The sequence below is a fragment of the Halichondria panicea genome, chromosome 17 (assembly GCF_963675165.1).
Source record: "Halichondria panicea chromosome 17, odHalPani1.1, whole genome shotgun sequence".
Classification (NCBI taxonomy): Eukaryota; Metazoa; Porifera; class Demospongiae; order Suberitida; family Halichondriidae; genus Halichondria; species Halichondria panicea.
In genome coordinates this window covers 3,173,184-3,193,120 of record NC_087393.1, presented here as the reverse complement: position 1 = coordinate 3,193,120, position 19,937 = coordinate 3,173,184, and the positions used below count along the sequence as shown (strand labels likewise).

The 19,937-nt window shown below is 43.7% G+C and overlaps 4 protein-coding genes across 5 annotated transcripts; 3 read left to right on the top strand and 1 right to left on the bottom strand.

Annotated features, from left to right (window-relative positions):
• The first annotated feature begins 7,758 nt into the window (after positions 1 to 7,758).
• Positions 7,759 to 8,642, top strand: LOC135351271 (uncharacterized). Its single transcript, XM_064550240.1, has one exon. The coding sequence runs from the start codon at positions 7,901 to 7,903 to the stop codon at positions 8,630 to 8,632; it is 732 nt and encodes a 243-aa protein (XP_064406310.1). The 5' UTR covers positions 7,759 to 7,900; the 3' UTR covers positions 8,633 to 8,642.
• Positions 8,643 to 8,986: 344 nt separating this feature from the next.
• On the top strand, positions 8,987 to 9,731 carry LOC135351272 (uncharacterized). The gene has a single exon (XM_064550241.1). It carries the CDS (start codon positions 9,000 to 9,002, stop codon positions 9,714 to 9,716), a length of 717 nt encoding a protein of 238 aa, XP_064406311.1. The 5' UTR covers positions 8,987 to 8,999; the 3' UTR covers positions 9,717 to 9,731.
• Positions 9,732 to 10,442: 711 nt separating this feature from the next.
• LOC135351923 (transport and Golgi organization protein 6 homolog) lies at positions 10,443 to 17,688 on the top strand. Its single transcript, XM_064551042.1, has 10 exons — positions 10,443 to 11,550; positions 11,606 to 11,709; positions 11,772 to 11,919; positions 13,056 to 13,117; positions 13,419 to 13,531; positions 13,649 to 14,408; positions 15,170 to 15,400; positions 16,209 to 16,946; positions 17,235 to 17,348; positions 17,403 to 17,688. The coding sequence occupies exons 1-10, from the start codon at positions 10,485 to 10,487 to the stop codon at positions 17,589 to 17,591; spliced, it is 3,525 nt and encodes a 1,174-aa protein (XP_064407112.1). The 5' UTR covers positions 10,443 to 10,484; the 3' UTR covers positions 17,592 to 17,688.
• A 464-nt stretch (positions 17,689 to 18,152) lies between these two features.
• Positions 18,153 to 19,891, bottom strand: LOC135351270 (uncharacterized). Of its 2 annotated transcripts, XM_064550239.1 has the most exons (5): positions 19,122 to 19,891; positions 18,870 to 19,064; positions 18,702 to 18,785; positions 18,507 to 18,581; positions 18,155 to 18,453 (listed from the first exon to the last, which is right to left on the bottom strand). In XM_064550239.1, the coding sequence occupies exons 1-5, from the start codon at positions 19,840 to 19,842 to the stop codon at positions 18,194 to 18,196; spliced, it is 1,335 nt and encodes a 444-aa protein (XP_064406309.1). In that variant the 5' UTR covers positions 19,843 to 19,891; the 3' UTR covers positions 18,155 to 18,193. The 2 variants fall into 2 exon arrangements, with proteins under 2 accessions (XP_064406308.1, XP_064406309.1); XM_064550238.1 differs by having other exon boundaries at positions 18,153 to 18,453; positions 18,870 to 19,891.
• Between the last annotated feature and the right edge of the window lie 46 nt (positions 19,892 to 19,937).

Below are 19,937 nucleotides of genomic sequence, written 5' to 3'. Positions count from 1 at the left end.
TCCTTAGGATATTTCCTCCCCCCGGAGTTTCTGTCCTAGGACAAAAGCTCCTACCCCAGGACCAGAGCTCCCCCATTCTGCGGTGCAGGTGAAAGTCAGTCCACAGGTAATCTGAGAAGACTAGTCTAGGCTACGAAGTAAACAGCCATAGACTAGATGCAATAGATTCTGTATCTATTATGTTATAGATCTCAATACTCAATAAATACAACAATGCAAGAGAAATAAGTACAATCAAAAGTGCACAAATCATAAAGTGATACAACCAGAACAAAACCAATTACCTACTGGTTCATTGTGAATTTTGGCACAGCGATAGTGATACTACTCACTAAATTTGTCACACATGACCATATCCTCAAAAGAGTCCGGTCTCTTGCACATGCAGTATATTGTAATGGCAATGGTTTGTGGTGTTGGTCTTTTGGGCATCGCTTTCTTTGTGCGAGGGAACCGTGAGAGTTTGCCCTTCTCAAAGCACTTAATGAGATGTGCTCTCATTTTGGCCTCATCAAACACTAGAGAATCCACATTATCGTTCATAGCAGCGTGATTGCAGCAGCAATGCTAAATAATCCGCAGTTGTTAGCACCCTCTTGCTGCTGGAGAGCCACCACAGAGCCCATTGCATTGAATTAATGGGCTATACACTTGTGCTATCTGGAGCTCAGTACTTGGGGAAAGCGTTATATGGACCTTTCCAGGTGCAGTCCACTTTCCCTCCCATTCGATGAGAATTGGCCATATTCTTTAGCATGACACTGCTGCCAACTGGATAACTCTACGACAAAAATGGCAAAAATTAAGCTAAAGTTTGCTATATAAAATAATACCTTCAAAGAGTTATGCTTGTTGTCATACTGCTGCTTCTGTTTTTGCTGTGCAGCAGCAATGTTCTCCTTGGCATTGAGGTGACAGCGATCACGAATTTCCATCAACCTTCGGAGAATTCCATCCATGTCTTCTCCGTCTTCTTCATTTTCAGTCTCCTCTCCACTCAATTGGTCAGCATCTCCTCTATCTTCTATAGCGTCGGCACCATCTCGTTGATCCATATCAAAAGTAACAGCTTTCCGCGGGTGGCGATTGAACATTAAGAAAAAGGGTGTGTACTTTGATGACGCCTACAATCAAAAAATAAAAGCATGCATGATATAATAATTAAAATTTTACCTGTTTTGATATGCGATAGGCATAAAGAGCAGCAGAGAGATGCTGATCCCAGTCATCAGTACTAGAATCGATTACCTTCTTGAGAGTGTTCACTAGAGTCTGGTTGAAGCGTTCATCAAGGCCATTTGTTTGTGGGTGGTAAGCACTTGATACGCAGTGCTGTATGTCAGTCAACTGAAAAAGTCGGGTGTTGATTTCGTTGACAAACTCTCTTCCTTGGTCTGATTGAATCACTTTTGGCCACCCATGCCTGCAAAATGTGTCAAACAGAAATTTTGCTACACCTTCTACTGATTTTGATGGGAGTGGGGCAGCCTCAGGCCACTTAGAAATAGTCTGAGAGCGTGATAATGTACTTGTTTCCAGAGCTTGTTTCAGGTAGAGGTCCTACTAAGTCAATATCAACTCTGTACCAGACCTTTGTCACAGGGATGGGATGTAGTTCTGCTCTGGGCTTCTGCAGTTGGTGATTCGTTCGTTGGCATTTGTCGCAGTGCTTGCAGAGCTGTATGACGTCAGCATGTAGGCCTTTCCAGTAGAAATCCTGAGCAACCTACATGCATGAAACAGATATAATTATACTTTATAAGATATGATGATAAATATACCTTTCCATAGGTCTTGTCTCTCCCAAAATGCATTCCATCCAGTCCATCGTGGCACATGTTTAGTATCCTGCTTTTCTCCTCTTGCTTCACCACAACTCTTCTCATTCTATGCATGCCAGTGCTGTCCTTCTCAGGCAGGTATAAGCATTGTTGCTGCAGAGCATATCTTTGAACTTTGTCTCTTATACTTCTCTTGTCATTAGTGGAAAGCCCGTCTCTGTATTTCTTCTGGCCAGCATTGCTGGCAGCAGTCTTGTACAGCAGTATGTCCTCATACTCTTGTTGAGTAGCCATTCTGATTGCTAACAGTCTATACATTTCTCATGCACTCGCACGCTTATACTATAGCCTTGACAGGTTTTGACAGGGTACATGTACCCGGATGATATATCCTGGGGGCGGGGATTCTGTCCTAGGACAAAACCACCGGGGGGGAGGCATTTGTCCTAAGACCGCAGGCTCCGGGGGAGAAACTGTCGCCCGGAGGTTCTATCCTATGACACCGGCTAGGAGTTGAAAGCCTACGAGAAAAACACTGAGCTTGAAGCCATCATTGCACAGAGCTAGAGGGCCATGAAACCATGGTCGACGGTCACATTATATTCACATAAATGAGCATTTAGGCTGTTAATTTCGACAAGGTGTTCCAAAGGTCCTGTTGCTAGTCTGGAGAGTTCTAGTATCACATCCTTACAACTCTCTCGATGAGTTTTCCTACGTCGCCTTCTGTCAGGGGCTAACTTCTTTCTACTAGTAACAATCCATGCTCCGTGGCGGTTAGCTATAATGATATTCATGTAGACTATAATTTTATTCATGTTGTGGTCAATTAAATGTCCAAGAAATTCCTGAACACACTTGAACCAAACCTCAATGTGAGTTTGACCAGACTCAAGCTTTTAGGTTGAGGCGGGTATTCGAGACTATAGTATGAGTGACAGGCAATTCTTGCAGGCACAGAGCAAATAAAGGGGTGCTAGAAGCTGAGACTGTTAGTGTCATTGATGTTCTTCATGTTGGAGACACTCTGAACTAAACAATTCCATGTTGCAGCTTTATCACAGAGACAGGAGTGCCTGGGGTGCTTCTCACAGGGATCTTGGAGACAGGAGTGCCTGGGGTGCTCCTCATAGGGATCCTGTCTCCAGGATCAAGAGTCCTTCTCACAGAGACAAGATCAGAGTGCCTGGGATGCTTCTCACAGGGATCTTAGAGATAGGAGTACTTGAGGTGCTTCTTATAGGGGTCCTATTACCTTCAGGTCTTGACAACTTGGCCATAGGGGTACCTCCACTGGATCAGTAGGAGAAAAGGCTTGCTTTGCTCTAGCTCTTGTGTCCAATATGTAGAGGTTATAAAGAAAGAAAAGAAGAATCGTTCAAAGAATGTAATTAAAAAGTCGCGATAATTAGCTAATTAGAGCTAAGGTTAATCGTGTCCTCCCTCCTCTGAGACAGTACGATTGACCTTCGCTAGTAGAGAGTTGACCTTCGCTAGTGGACAGTACGATTGACCTTCGCTAGTGGACAGTACAATTGACCTTCGCTAGTGGACAGTACGATTAACCTTTGCTAGTGGACAGTACGATTGACCTTCGCTAGTGGACAGTACGATTAACTTTCGCTAGTGGAGAGTACGATTGACTTTCGCTAGTGGACAGTACGATTAACCTTCGCTAGTAGAGAGTACGATTAACCTTCGCTAGTGGAGAGTTCTAGTAAAAGCTCACCTTCTAGCTAGAGACCTTACCTATGTACGTAGGGGGCTGCTGACCTTATATTTGACCTTTGCTACACACAGATGCTAGGCTATAAATATGGCCTGCATGCTTTGGACAGCAGGCACAACACTAGATGTCCTAGTGACTCACTAGCCTAGTAGGCTACAGTTGAACAGTAAGCAATTAAGCTGCATGGTTGCTTAGTTCGTTTTGTTTAGTGTGTCAGAGACTGGGAGAAGATGATTGGCACTCCTTGGCTCCTTTGGATGTACAGCTGTCCAGATCCCTAGAACATACCCTCCATTCTGACGAGTTATCAGTGCATAGGGTGCTTACTAGATTCTTGCCAGCCAGTACAGTTCAAGCTACACACAGCACCGCTCAACTATTCTCTACCCAATTATCTAGCTAAATCTGGTCCAACTAGACAGCAGACACAGCTAGTTAATTCAGTAAAGCCAGGGGTAGCCCTACTTCTACGGTTGTTCAGTACCCACGGTAACAATTCCTCTGGGCTGGGCTAACTAGTTGAGCCACGCCTCCCAATTCTTAAGGCTAGGTACATGTCTCTGTCTAGCTGCTTCTTCAGCTTCTTGCTCAGTTTTGTGGCTTAGAGAAAGGCCAGCTACTCAGGGGGAAGAGTCCAGATGAAAGTCTGGCAGCCAGGTGACGTCCAAACGGTCAGTTATTCTCTCCACCAACTTTTTAATCTAGTCTAGTCCTGCTTGCACTGCTACTACTACTACTGCTACTCTTCCTACTACTACTGCTGCTACTCTTCCTAGCTAGTCAAAGGTTTCTTTTTTTTTTTTTTTTAACTACATATGCACAAAGAAACATCAAAGCTTACATCAAAGGACACAGATTTTTAGCCTACTTGACTGATAAGGCCGTTACCTAGACTACAGTTTGTTTGTCAGGGAGGAGCTCACATACAACTTCATCTAATTCATCATAACGATTCGTTACCGTTGTTGTAATTTCTACAACAGATTGCCAAGGAAAGAGATATAGACAAACGTTCTTGTGTGATCTTGGTGATTGTGACTTGCAGCTTCTGTAATAAAGAAGTCAACTAAACTGTTGCTAAACTGTTGCTAACTGTTGCCTAACTATCGAACTAACTACATTTACAAGACTACTCATCAAGGAGCAATTTTAAAAACTGAAAACAGAAAACGAAAACGAAGCCTTGGAATGGTTCAATGCTGCAGATGTAATGGCAGTGGTCTCTGCAAGAACTGCTCTTGCGTGAAAGCAGGTAAAGCATGCATTGACTGTCTTCCAGGCAAGAAACAGCGTTGTTCCAACCTTCAGAGAAGTGCCAAGTTTCCTCCAACTCCAACTCAGACTCCCACTCAGTCCCAAACACCTCCTCAACCAGTGCACCCGGTGTCATAGGATAGAACCTCCGGGCGACAGTTTCTCCCCCGGAGCCTGCGGTCTTAGGACAATGCCTCCCCCCCGGTGGTTTTGTCCTAGGACAGAATCCCCGCCCCCAGGATATATCATCCGGGTACATGTACCCTGTCAAGGCTATGGTATAAGCGTATGTACGTGCGAGCATGAAATGTATAGACTGTTAGCAATCAGAATGCCTACTCAACAAGAGTATGAGGACACTGCTGTACAAGACTGCTGCCAGCAATGCTGGCCAGAAGAAATACAGAGACGGGCTTTCCACTAATGACAAGAGAAGTATAAGAGACAAAGTTCAAAGATATGCTCTGCAGCAACAATGCTTATACCTGCCTGAGAAGGACAGCACTGGCATGCATAGAATGAGAAGAGTTGTGGTGAAGCAAGAGGAGAAAAGCAGGATACTAAACATGTGCCACGATGGACTGGATGGAATGCATTTTGGGAGAGACAAGACCTATGGAAAGGTATATTTATCATCATATCTTATAAAGTATAATTATATCTGTTTCATGCATGTAGGTTGCTCAGGATTTCTACTGGAAAGGCCTACATGCTGACGTCATACAGCTCTGCAAGCACTGCGACAAATGCCAACGAACGAATCACCAACTGCAGAAGCCCAGAGCAGAACTACATCCCATCCCTGTGACAAAGGTCTGGTACAGAGTTGGTATTGACTTAGTAGGACCTCTACCTGAAACAAGCTCTGGAAACAAGTACATTATCACGCTCTCAGACTATTTCTAAGTGGCCTGAGGCTGCCCCACTCCCATCAAAATCAGCAGAAGGTGTAGCAAAATTTCTGTTTGACACATTTTGCAGGCATGGGTGGCCAAAAGTGATTCAATCAGACCAAGGAAGAGAGTTTGTCAACGAAATCAACACCCGACTTTTTCAGTTGACTGACATACAGCACTGCGTATCAAGTGCTTACCACCCACAAACAAATGGCCTTGATGAACGTTTCAACCAGACTCTAGTGAACACTCTCAAGAAGGTAATCGATTCTAGTACTGATGACTGGGATCAGCATCTCTCTGCTGCTCTTTATGCCTATCGCATATCAAAACAGGTAAAATTTTAATTATTATATCATGCATGCTTTTATTTTTTGATTGTAGGCGTCATCAAAGTACACACCCTTTTTCTTAATGTTCAATCGCCACCCGCGGAAAGCTGTTACTTTTGATATGGATCAATGAGATGGTGCCGACGCTATAGAAGATAGAGGAGATGCTGACCAATTGAGTGGAGAGGAGACTGAAAATGAAGAAGACGGAGAAGACATGGATGGAATTCTCCGAAGGTTGATGGAAATTCGTGATCGCTGTCACCTCAATGCCAAGGAGAACATTGCTGCTGCACAGCAAAAACAGAAGCAGCAGTATGACAACAAGCATAACTCTTTGAAGGTATTATTTTATATAGCAAACTTTAGCTTAATTTTTGCCATTTTTGTCGTAGAGTTATCCAGTTGGCAGCAGTGTCATGCTAAAGAATATGGCCAATTCTCATCGAATGGGAGGGAAAATGGACTGCACCTGGAAAGGTCCATATAACGCTTTCCCCAAGTACTGAGCTCCGGATAGCACAAGTGTATAGCCCATTAATTCAATGCAATGGGCTCTGTGGTGGCTCTCCAGCAGCAAGAGGGTGCTAACAACTGCGGACTATTTAGCATTGCTGCTGCAATCACGCTGCTATGAACGATAATGTGGATTCTCTAGTGTTTGATGAGGCCAAAATGAGAGCACATCTCATTAAGTGCTTTGAGAAGGGCAAACTCTCACAGTTCCCTCGCACAAAGAAAGCGATGCCCAAAAGACCAACACCACAAACCATTGCCATTACAATATACTGCATGTGCAAGAGACCGGACTCTTTTGAGGATATGGTCATGTGTGACAAATTTAGTGAGTAGTATCACTATCGCTGTGCCAAAATTCGCAATGAACCAGTAGGTAATTGGTTTTGTTCTGGTTGTATCACTTTATGATTTGTGCACTTTTGGTTATATTTATTGTACTTCTTTCTCTTGCATTGTTGTATTTATTGAGTATTGAGATCTATAACATAATAGATACAGCATCTATTGCATCTAGTCTATGGCTGTTTACTTTGTAGCCTAGACTAGTCTTCTCAGATTACCTGTGGACTGACTTTCACCTGCACCGCAGAATGGGGGAGCTCTGGTCCTGGGGTAGGAGCTTTTGTCCTAGGACAGAAACTCCGGGGGGAGGAAATATCCTAAGGACGGAACCCCCCCGGAGCTACTGTCCTGGGGGAGGCCGTGTCCTGTGACACCGGATCCCCCTCAACCACCCACAGCTGGCTTGGGGGCTACCCAATTAGGCTTCGTGCCCACCATCTCAAATCAGCTGCCTGAGTTCCAACCTGCTTGTAGCTCCTCTTTTTTTTGGGGAACCCAAGACACAACAGCCAATTTTACCTCTCTGCTGGAAACTGCCTATACTGAAACTGTTCATTGGAAAAACAATCTCTTCAAAATCCCTCAGGGCAATGCCGGGAAGTCTTTCACCCAAGAACTTTCACGCTTATTCTCGGCATTTGCCACCTGCTCTGCGTTAGAACCAATTGCTTTGAAAGCCGCCTCTGTACTGCCCGTTCTTATACTCCAGAGACCTCACTACTCTTCAAAAATCAAGGCCCACATACAATGTATAACCAAGAGGCTGGCACTATGGAATGCGGGAGACCTCTCTAGCCTACTAGAGGAAGGCAGGGCCATTCAAGATCGTCTCCACAAAACCTTCACCAAGCGAAAGGAGCAGCAGCTCTCCCGCTCATTTGCCAAACTAATGTTTGAAGGAAAGACTCATGCTGCCCTGCAGTTGCTGTCCGACAAAGGCAAAGGGGGATTCCTTCATCTCAAAGACAAAGTTGGAACCCCCCCAGCCTAACAACCGTGAAGGATGTCCTAATTTCCAAACACCCCAACGCAGTTAGAGCAACGATCATGAGTGGGTCCCCTCCAGACTGCCACCCAGTCATATTTGAGTCCATAGATGCTGCACTGATAAGGTCTACGTCCCTCAACACCCATGGGGCAGCTGGTCCCTCGGGGCTGGACGCCTATGCCTGGAGAAGGCTGTGTACATCATTCAAAACTGCTAGCCACTCTCTCTGTGAATCCCTAGCTCTCTCGGCCCGCCGCCTGTGTTCAGACTATGTCGACCCCTCCTGCGTATACCCCCTGCTGGCTAGCCGTCTCATAGCACTGGACAAGAACCCCGGGGTGAGACCGATAGGCATTGGTGAGACCCCAAGGAGAATCATCGCCAAGGCTGTTCTGTCCGTGACGAGGGGCGATATCCAGAACGCGGCAGGATCCGTTCAGCTGTGTGCAGGACAGACTGCAGGTGTCGAGGCAGCAGCCCATGCTGTTCAGAAATGTTTCCAACAAGATGAGACAGAGGCAGCCCTACTAGTCGATGCGAGCAATGCTTTTAACTCGCTAAATCGGAATGTAGCTCTTCACAACATCAGATTTCTCTGCCCTTCCATCTCCACCATGCTAATCAACACATACCGAGCTCCAACAGAGTTATTCATAGACGGTGAGGTTATCTTCTCCAGGGAGGGGACTACACAGGGAGATCCCCTGGCAATGCCAATGTATGCCATCGCAACCATCCCACTGATAAGGAGACTACCTGCCTCTGTCTGTCACACAGATGTGGTATGCTGATGACGCAGCTACCCTGGGAACTGTTGGTGAGCTTCGCAACTGGTGGGACAACCTCACCAACCTAGGTCCTGGATTTGGCTACTTTGCAAATTCCACCAAGACATGGCTGATCACTAAAGACTCCTGCCTCTCCAGAGCCACCGCTGCTTTCGCTGACACCAATGTCAATGTCACCAGCTCTGGACGACCATACCTGGGGGCCCCTCTGGGCTCTTCGGAGTTTACAACAGCTTTTGTGCGTGAAAAGGTGGACTTATGGTGAAACGAGCTGAAAACACTGTCAGAGATAGCCACCACTCAGCCTCATGCTGCTTATGCCGCATTTACTCATGGATTCTACAGCAAATAGTCCCATCTCTCCCGTATCATGCCGAATCTGGGCAGTCAGTTTCAACCGCTGGAGAACATCCTACGCACTATGTTCATTCCCACCATCACTGGAAGACCACCCCCTAATGACACAGATAGGGATATCTTTGCCCTGCCCACAAGATTCGGGGGTCTGGGCCTAAGCAACCCAGCAAAACAGTGTGATCTACAGTTCTCCGCTTCCCACTCCATTTCCAAGCCACTGATAGAGTCCATCCTGCTACAAAATCCAGAATACTCCTTCGGGTGCATGGATGCCCAGCTGTCAGCCAAATCTGCTGTCAAACAGCTGCGCAGGGAACAATCCACCCTAACAGCAGAAGAAATCAAGCAGCGTCTCACCCCTGCCAACACTAGGACGCTGGATCTCGCAAGCGAGAGAGGTGCCTCCAATTGGCTAACCTCACTACCGATCTCGGAGTTCGGCTTCAGTCCACACAAAGGTGCCTTTGTGGACGCCCTATGTCTACGCTATGGTTGGACGCCTGGAGGTACGCCAATACACTGCGACTGTGGGGCCAACTTCTCGGTCGAGCATGTCCTCTCTTGCCCCCGTGGAGGATTTCCATCGATCCGCCACAATGAAATCAGGGATATCACTGCCGACCTACTCACAGAAATCTGTCATGATGTCTCGGTGGAACCTGATTCAACCCCTGACTGGAGAAACACTTGCTCACAGAACCGCCAATATATCGGATGGTGCCAGACTTGATGTCTCCAAGAGAAGACATTCCTGGATGTCAGGGTGTTCAACCCTCATGCTCCGTCAAACAAAAACTCTAGCATTGCAAACTGTTACAAAAAGCACGAAAATGAAAAAAAAAAGAGCTTATGAGCAACGAGTCCGAGATGTCGAACACTCAACCTTCACTCCAATAGTCCTTTCGGCCACAGGGGGCATGGCAAAACAGTCCACAACATTCTACAAGCGACTTGCCTCTCGTCTAGCTGAAAAATGGGAGCAGACATACTGCTCAACCCTGTACTGGCTACGTGCCCGCCTGTCTTTCTCTCTACTGAGATCTGCAATACAATGTATCCGTGGCGCCCGCTCATCTAGGGGCCACGCTGTGAAGTCCTCGCCAATTGATCTGATCAGCAGCGAGGCAAGCCTCCACTCCTAGCTACCTGCAGGAAAACTGAATTAAAGACATAATTATTAACATTACAATTATAATTTTTTCTTGACTTGCTCTCATAATTATTATCACTACTTGAAAAAAAAAAAAAAAAAAGAGAAGCCGTATTCCTGACATTGCTGATCTGCTGCAACCTCTGGAGGACACGGTTCAACACCACTTACTTCCTGCCTTGACCAGGCGTTCTTTCAGATAACGAACGGCTGGTCTCGAGGCTACTCTGCTCTGCCTCCTCTGAGCTGTTACATGTACTGTACATGTCAAATTTCAAAGAGGTCAAAGTACGTTGACCTCTTTGAACTTTAAAAGTAATATTATATTAGTGAACAGCACAGCGCAGCATGGTGGCAAGGTTGTCTTCGATTCTCTCTTCCATTCAACACCTGATTGAAAATTCTACAGACCAAGAGATTAATGATGCACCAGCTTCAAATGACACTCCTTTGATCCGAAGATTGAAGTCCAACCTGAAGGTGTACAGAGATTCCTCAATAGTTAATATTGGAAAGCACTCACATGACTCAAAAACACTCTCAAGGCAAGATGCACTCAGATCAGAGTCATGGATGCAATCAGAGACAATGCTTGTCTATGTAGAGTTCACAAGAGAAAGCCTCTTTCTGTTCTCACTACTCTGTGAAACTCTTGAAGCTCTAGACAGGGCAGATAAAGAAATCAAAATAAACATGCAGCCTCCACCTGCACCCAATGCTTTGCTGAGCACAGCTGACCTCAAGGCTGTTCATGGACTACTGCAATTCACTGTATCGCTTGGAATATACCCATATCTGTCTCCAAACATTGACAAAATGCTTGAATTGAGGCTCCCACATGTTAGATCGCTGGAGAAAATGCAAGTACTTGTACCAGACAAAGTAAGGTCATTCTTCTTGTACGAGTCTGTGAAGGTATTTATCAGTCTATTTGAGAACTCGGTTCTCGGTGCTACAGCTTTATCGAAGCATTTGTGTGATATTCTAGCAGCCTTGATTCAGATTTGCTATGCTCCACACTGTCTGCCTTATTCCTCATCTAACCTGACATTTGGTGTCACAAAGAGCTCTGTGACAACCGTGGTTTCCCCAGGTGACATTGGACCTGAAAACCAGCACATCGCTTCGACTCAAGAATCTTGCTCTGATCAATCAAATCACAATGAAATCTCTGCCGTCCAACAAGAGTGGTGTGTTGAGGCTCTTCAGAGAACTGTCCGACAGTCTTACCAGCCGTTAGTTATCAGGGAGCTGCTTGCCTTGCAGAAACTCTCTCTGCCTCGACACGGAAAAAGGTCAGCTAAAGTATGCAGTGATGATTGGGTGCGCAGGGCGTGTGGACAGCTGCTGTCTGAACGCCTAATGGATGAGAATGGAGTGCAGAATATTCTCAAGGCAATTTATGATATTACTGGTAAGCATAATTTCGGTGCCTAAACACATGAGTGCCATTAATTATTTTGTTGTAGGAGGAGACAATTGGAAGAAATGCCGGGCTCTAGCTATGGTGATAGCCACCTGTCCAGCACAAGCTTCTTCTGTGGAGCAGTACTACTCACATGTTTGCCCACAGGTCAGCATGGCCAACATTGACAGACAGATGCTGTCATTAGAAATGTGGTCTACTCCCTGCAGGTGCTTAGTATGCTCAGTTCCACTGAAACGGATATCTATTTTAAAGTTGCTATAGCAACATTATCAGTCATGCTGACTAGGCAGAAGGACCTAGCGATGCGGTACCTTGTTCATCTGCTGGTGGAACCACTCTCATTGTTGTGTTCAGGTATCATTGCATGTTAATTGGTACATGTATTATTATAACGAGTGGTGCAAGCTGCGCTGTGCTAATGTCTCTCGTCATATTTTGCTTTCACTCAAAAAGTTTTGTCAAAGGCATAGTATGTAGTCTATAAGAATAGTAAGAGAGAATTTAAGCACAAAAAGTAAGTATCTTGAGAAAAAAGTGTAACTGAGAAGAAAATACATGTGTACATGCATCTATATATTGTACCATACAGCGGGAAATTTTCGTGAGGGTGTAAAATTTTGCGATTTTGAGGGCAGACAGAAGACGCGAAAATTAAAACTGGGATAAACTCCCACGCACCGATATTTCACATGCAAAGCTATATTGGTGGGTGCGGTTTCCTGGTTTCCTAGTATTGAAACAAATATTTCTGCTAGGGCTCTGGAGCCAAATAGCGAAATTTTCACCCGCGAAAATTTCCCGCTATACGGTATAATTATGGTATCATAATTATTGTAGTGTTTTGTGGCTTACCAGGGCCTCAAGAAAAAGAAATAAATTGATTCTGCCAGGATCTGGGGTTCAAAATGGATCTCTCACATGTGGGGATGAGCGCGCATGTGCATACATCCACAGGAATAAGGGGTGTGTCTGCAAGAGGTCAAGTTCACAAATGGCAACTACAGTATAGCAAGCTTTACAGCTCTTTTCTGACTCCTGTAGCTAACAAAAGCTAGCGCTTTAGTGCAAGGCTAACTCATAAGTTGATAGAAACTTTATGGAAACAGATGATGCTACGAAAGATTCTAAAGAGATTGCAACAGCCTTCACTGTAAGTAAAATTAGCCATAACTGGAGAGAACAAAGCTTTAGTTTTGCAAATCCACAAATCAAAATCAAAGAGAACGTGGCTAGAAGCCTATAGAAGCTGTTAGTTTTCAGCGCATATTGCAATCGTCGAGCAGTTACGGCTGGAATACACACACACACACACACACACACACACACACAGAAGCTTTACTGTATCCCTCGTGCGGCTACGCCTCGAGGCATAAAAATGAATGTTTGGAAACCCCAAGTACTGTACGTGTTTACATTGTAATGTACATCGTATATAATTATTTGGCGTTCTCTTTTATGTATAGCGAAATGCATGACTGTGCTCCTTGCAGGATCTGACATTGATAGTATAAATGGAGACTCCCTTGCTGCTTCAATTGAAAACCTACACAAGGTTAGTTGAAGTTTGGACGTGCAGAGACACGTTACCATATCAGTACAAAGCAATAATTCCTCTTCCTTACGGTACTTGATTCTGTTCCGGTAACCGTTAGGCGCATCTAAAGGCTTACAAGTACTGTGTATGATTTATGGTTATAATTATGCTATCAAACAAAAGGTTGTTATTCCAGGAGGTGTGGTCCCAGGTCGGGTGTGTACATGCATGCTCCCTAACTCGTATTTAACATCTTTAATAATGTACAGATCACATTGTATGGTGCACAGACAAGCACTATAATATTGCGTTCTCTCAGGTTGCATGCGCAGTGGAACCATCCTCACCTCTACTCCCTGTGTTGCTACCCTACTGTCCACTGCTCTTTCATGTTTGGTTGGAAGGGTCCCAACCAAACATACCAAAAACAAGGTGATTAACTTTACATAGCTGCTCGTATGTACAGTAGTTATTAATAATTGATTAAGCATGACTACAGATTAAGAGCTGTTGAAGTTAGTTGTGGATTAAATCTTTTTCTGTCTGCAGTGTTCAGTCTAACGAGATTCTCTGTCAAGTTCTGAGAGCTGCCAATACCTGTGAAGTACTAGCTTTCTTCTGTTTTATGAGTGGATTTCAACCATCTCAAACTGAAGCTCAACAAACATTGTACAAGCATCCAACTCTATGCATCCAGTACTCAATAATTGGCAACAGTCAGACACTGAAGGCCAGAACACTCACTGAGAAAGAGGTTTTGGGAAGAAGAAATGCTGAAGAAATGGAGCGAATGGGGACTGGGATAGTGGCTCTGTTGAACTCAGAACTCAAACAGGAGAACGTTATTGGAGCATTTTTCCTTCTCTGTTTGCAGCACCTCACTTCAATCATTTTACACCAAACTGGGTACACATGTAGCTTCAGAGAAGATGCTTTGAAACCTGTTTCACACTCTGATCAGCAGCTAGATGGCGGCCTTGCTCCATCCGAAAGAAGCTCTGCTCTGCTAGACTGTGAGGCCAAGCTTCCCCTTTCTCAGACAGAGGCCTACACCAGTTCGCTTGTTTTGTATATCGCAGCCTCCATTTGCGAGGAGCTCAGCTCTACTCTGTTACAGCAAGTCAGTCTACCAGACCTTCTCTCCAGCATTAGTGCTCTAGTCTCATGTCATGCGAACTTTTGCAAAGTTAAAAATGACAAGGATCATGTGAAAGTAGTTGCGAGCAAGGAACACGAGATACTGGGTGGTTCCATCACACTGGGCATTGTGTTTGGCCTCCTGTCAGCCATTCTCAGTGGAATAGTTGCCGTAAGTGCAATGCTGTACTAGCTGTAACATGCACTATATACATGTACCATTAAATTTTTATGAGGGGTGAATAGTGCCAAAATGTGGAGGCGGCGGTGTTTACTTGGTGGCGGCGACGGGTGTTAGTTGGTGAAGGTCGAGGGTGACGGCAGTGTGTTTGAGCGGCCTAGCCTCGAATTTTAAGGTGGCTGTGAATAAGATAAGGTTGACTCACTTGATAATTAAACTTTTCTTGCAGACTACTTCTAGCCTAGTTTTTAGTGTCTGGGTGGGAGTGGTCAACACCAGACAGTTGCTCTAACTGACCTGATATCAGACCGCTCATGGTCTTAAGGCTAGCACAGTCTGTTTCTCTATTAGCTAAGGTCAAATGGTTCTAACCTCATCTATCTATATTCACGGCCGTCTTAACATATTCGAGGCTAAGCTGCCGCCACCAAACCACACTGCCATCACACTCGAGGTTAAGCCGCCGCCTCCTAATACAGCAAATTAGGCACTATTCAACTTTCATAAATTTTGTGGCTTGAGTAAGCTGGTGACAGTGCAGTCAGAGGAGGTCCGACATGCGTGCACGAAATACTATAAGTTCAGTGCGTTGTGGCCTGGATGTTATCACGTGACCGCAATGCCATCAATGCACTGAACTTGTAGTGATTCGTGCACGCATGTCAGACCTCCTCTGCAGTGCAGTGTATGGATTATAATTTTATACGTAACTGTACAGGACAGGGTCAATACCATAATATCTTCCTGCGTAGGTTGAGAGACAACATAGGGCTTTGTTATCCCAGCTCCAGCCTTGTTTGAATATCATAGCAAACAGTTATCCTAATGAGGAACTCTGTTTTCTGGCAAGTGAGCTACATGTGTGTATAGCCACCCTTGGGGCAGTGTGGTCGAGTGAGGTGGAACAGAGGGCTGCTGCACAGGTGACTAGTGCGAGGGAGGCTCTCAAGGAAAGTGTGTCAGTCCAGTGTCACACTAACAAGGTACGGTATGTGTATAGACTTGCATGAATGATGTCCTATGTAAACGCCTGCTGTGCATTTAATGGAGGCAAGGAGTGTCTTTAAAAAAAAAAAACTTTACTCTTCAATGTAATTACCCTACTACTTTCCGGTATTGCCCCAAGAGCAGCTTATAAACAAGCAAGCAGGGGAGAATCGTTTGTAAATAATATTAGTCACAAAGTAATTAGTAACTTTTACCTACATTGAAAGCAGTCTCTTCAGAATTGTGTGTATCGAATAATTATGTTCATACATGTACATGTATGTAGATTATATGGAAGTTGGATTAACTAGCTTGGGCTCTTCAATTACTTTGTGATTTCTATAGCCATGATGACACTTCTTGATCATCATTTGGCATACATAACGTACGTCCAATTTTCAAAACATACGTACTACACATGTAGTTGGATTCTGTAACTTCATCACACAATCCAACTTTGTAATTACAGTGTATATGGGTGCCCAACTAACTGGTAACTTGCTTTCAATGATAGCTCTGCCCTGTACAATTTCTACAATTAACCAACAATGTGCACCAGTGTTGTATCTTCGTATATAATTATGTACGAGTATGCGGTATAGCTCAATGTTACCCTAGTGATCACGATCACGAATGTATGCTTATAGCAATGTTTGAACACAAGTACATGAGTATTGTAGTAGTATATGTATTATATAACTTCTTATAGGAGAAGTACGAGAAATGGTTTGATATTAATTTGTTCATAGCGTACAGTTTATTTGTTACAGATTTTTATTCCTGTTATATTTTATTAACTCGTAGAAAACAGAAGATATTAAATCCTCAACTCCCTCTGAAGCCACCAGCAAAGAAAACACTGACCACATTCGCACCTCTAGAAAGGAGACTTTGGAAAATGCGCATGCTCACTTGTCAACCCCGTACCTAGTGGCGATGCAAGAAGTTAGTGACCCTCTCATACCAGTTATGGGTCATGGCCTTCTCTCCCTCACAAAGCTGATTGCCACAAGAGATCCGGAGTCCTTGTCACACTCACGCACTCTCCTCTCTGTGTTTATCGGATGTTTAAAGCACCCAGACTCGTACGTCTACCTGGCTGCCATTAACGGATTGGTTTCTCTATCAAAAATACCCGATGCGTGTGACTATGTCATTTCTACTTTATGTCAAGGTTATGCGCAATTGAATTGCCCTTCTTCACCCAAAAGGGATTCTATTGTTGACCTGGAAACTGGACAGTTAAGAACACATCCTACAAATTCACCAATAAACAAAAGCAAGTCACCATCTAAGATTGACCCATCTGGAGGCTTTAGGAATGAGAAGCTTAGTGTGGAAGTAAGGATGAAGCTTGGTGAAGCACTGGTTAAGGTGGCTTGGTCATGTGGTGAACTCTTGCCTCATTATTTGGACCAAATTACTTCCTCTATTTTCTCCAATGTCAATGACCCTGAGCCTTTGATAAGAGCGAGCAGTCTCTCAAATCTGGCAGAAATTTGTGCTGAGGTCAAGCACTCTTTCAGCAGAATAAAAAATGAGGTCTGTGTATTTTTGAAACAGGCTATAGTCTTGTTTCTAGGCCAATTTATCTCTAAAATAACGCTAGGTTGACAACGTGTTGACCTAGTGTTATTTTAGAGACAAATCGGCCTGGGAACGAGGCTAATACAGGCTGTAGCTTAGTTATTTTGTAGTGTGCATACCATAACAGCCTCGAAACAGTTGCATGTATATGTACATTAATTTATACTTAATGGACTTTGCTTAGTTAGAACTTAGTTTGAGATGACCAGTGCATATAAGACTCCCTGTTCAATTTTTGTACAGGTGCTGAGTTGTGTAACAAGCATTCTACAGACTGACCGAGAGGTCAAAGTACGGCAAGCTGCTCTATTGGTTCTCAAACTGACTATCAGAAGTCTATCTCAAGATGCAATAGAAGTTCGTAGCTAACATCTTTATGTTGAACAAAATACCTCAATTTTTCCTTTCTAGGTTCTCGGTGAAGCATTGCCTGATATGTACCGCCTGCTCAAGTGTGTGGAGAGTAGAGAGAGAGATGAACTGACCCGAGCTCATGCCCAGGCTGCCCTGGGAGAACTAGACAGAGTTATGAAGAACTTTATATTCCCCCATGATAGTAAGGAACTCATTAAGAAGATTTCTATACTGGATTTTGTGTGAACCTACATTATATTTTACTTATGCACATTTATTCATCCTGATTTATTGCTCCTGCTTGAATGACAGGGCTTTACTGTGTATGTCAACTACCATTCCATTAGCTCAAGAAGACCTGTCACAGGCAACATACTTTCTTCACACCACACACATCCTTCTAGATCTAACGCACAATCAATTTACGTCCCACACTGTGACTAAGATTTGCATTTTTCCGTCTTAAGAGTTATGATATCTACAATCCCTCGTCATGCATGTGTTCTTAGTTAAACATGGCACATACATATAAGGCCAAGAAACAAATTTTACATGCATGTGCTAGTAGCTACAAAACATAAGGAAATCCAAGCTATTATTTGCCTTGCTGTCTGATCAAGAGTCTTGCTGCACAAGTCTATATACTTGCCAACCTATAATATGGTGCAGACCTTACAATGTTATGCAGCTAGGCTATCTTTTAATCACATGCATGGATGAATTCAAGGAGCAATAATGCATGATAATTGTGTGCAAAAGAGATCATTATAAACTACAATTATGGACTCACGTAATCGTTTCTAGACTAAACTAGATCTCAATCAGGCAAATGAATGTGTATATACGAATCATCTAATAATCTTCCCACTCTGAATCATTTCATAAGTATGCTCAATTTCTCTACTTTCCTCGAATATGTCTTGCATATCAAAGTCCATATCACTTGTGACACCAGGATTAATACCAGCCAATGATATGGTGGATTCAGGTCGATATGCTGTAAGTTTGTTAGTTGCTTCTTTAGGTGAGTGGTATTGCTCCAAGATGGATAGTTCAGTAGCTGTGCTTAAAGCGTCTTGACTGGGCATTGCGCTGAGGTTGTGTGTGGCTGTACAAATAAGTGATGAAAGTATCATTCTCATATACGTACAAATTATGAACCTGGAAAATATTTGGGTGTGTCATAAGCAGGATTACCATGAATGGTTGCTCTCAGCCGTTCTCCACCTGTGATAACTGCAATATAATTATAGGTTGGAGATAAGTTATACATCTCAGAATAATTATGTTGGATCTAGTAGAATTTAGGACTCTAGGTATTATAATATATAGAACTGGGGACAAAACTATTCTTACTTTGAGATGGGTCTTGAGGAACGTAAAGATCATTGTATTGCATACTCTGGTCAGTTATAGGCTCCACAGTAATTTTATGTATCACTGTATAGGATAAGAATGAAATATTTCCAGTAACAAAAGCACATACAAGTGGTTAATTGCATACTGAATAAGCCACATCGTTACCTTTTTTCTTTTTGGAGCATCTACAACATTTAAACTTAAGCTGGCAAATGCAGCATGCCATTAGGCACACCATTAAGAACAGCACAAATATCACCACTGCTGAAGCTATTACAACAGCAGTGAACACTGGTGTCCATGTTGTCGTTGGTCCTCTACAAGGTGCCTGTGTTGATGGTGTTCTCTCCTCACTCTTATCTATTATATCATAAGTATACTTAAAACTCAGTAAAAGTGTTAGTGTAAATGTCTTACTTATTACGATCCGAAACTGGGAAATAAGATTATCACTGACTGGTTTAAGTTCGTCGGATGGAACATAGTCAACATCCACAGCTGGTCTATTTGCCATTCTTTGTCTTTGTGTTGAAGAACTAAGATTGAACACTCGTAGGGAACTTAAAGCATCGGTATCTATTTTAGGAGCAAGTCTAGTTTTGATATCATCATTACAAACAAAACCGATATAATCTCCATGAGTGATTGATACATTTTCACCAGCAGTTACGTAGACACAAGCAACGTCTATTGTTTCTTCTCCAAAAATTGGCTGTTCTATGGTCACAATCTGACTTGTATGAATACGGTACCCACCACTGACCTGACTGAGCAATAGCAAATCAAAGGTACTGGAATCCAGCCCACTAGTCTGATAGCAAAGCTCCCATGCTGCAACTCTCCCTGAGCAGGTTGCAGGATTTCCTGTGTCAATGTATAGTAGATTTCTTTCAGCAAAATGTGAAGGGAAGGCAGCTTGGTTATCGATACTAGTCCCGAAATCACACTGTTTCTCTTGCAGTGGGTAGCTGGTTCCACCAGGAAGAGAATCGGACACAGGAACAAGATCCGCAGGAGCATCGGTTGTAGATCTAGATTTAGTTGCTGTTGTACTAATAAATTGTTCAACTGACATGCCTACACTAAGGCTAAGCAGAATTGCACACACGTACACAATCACAATTCTTTTTTTGTCCATAGCTATAGTCTAGCAGAAGGAACTCACTTTCGCATTCACAGCTTTTGAGCTTCCCTGTAAGTGGGTGGAGCTGCGCTGCGCTGCACCCAAATTAA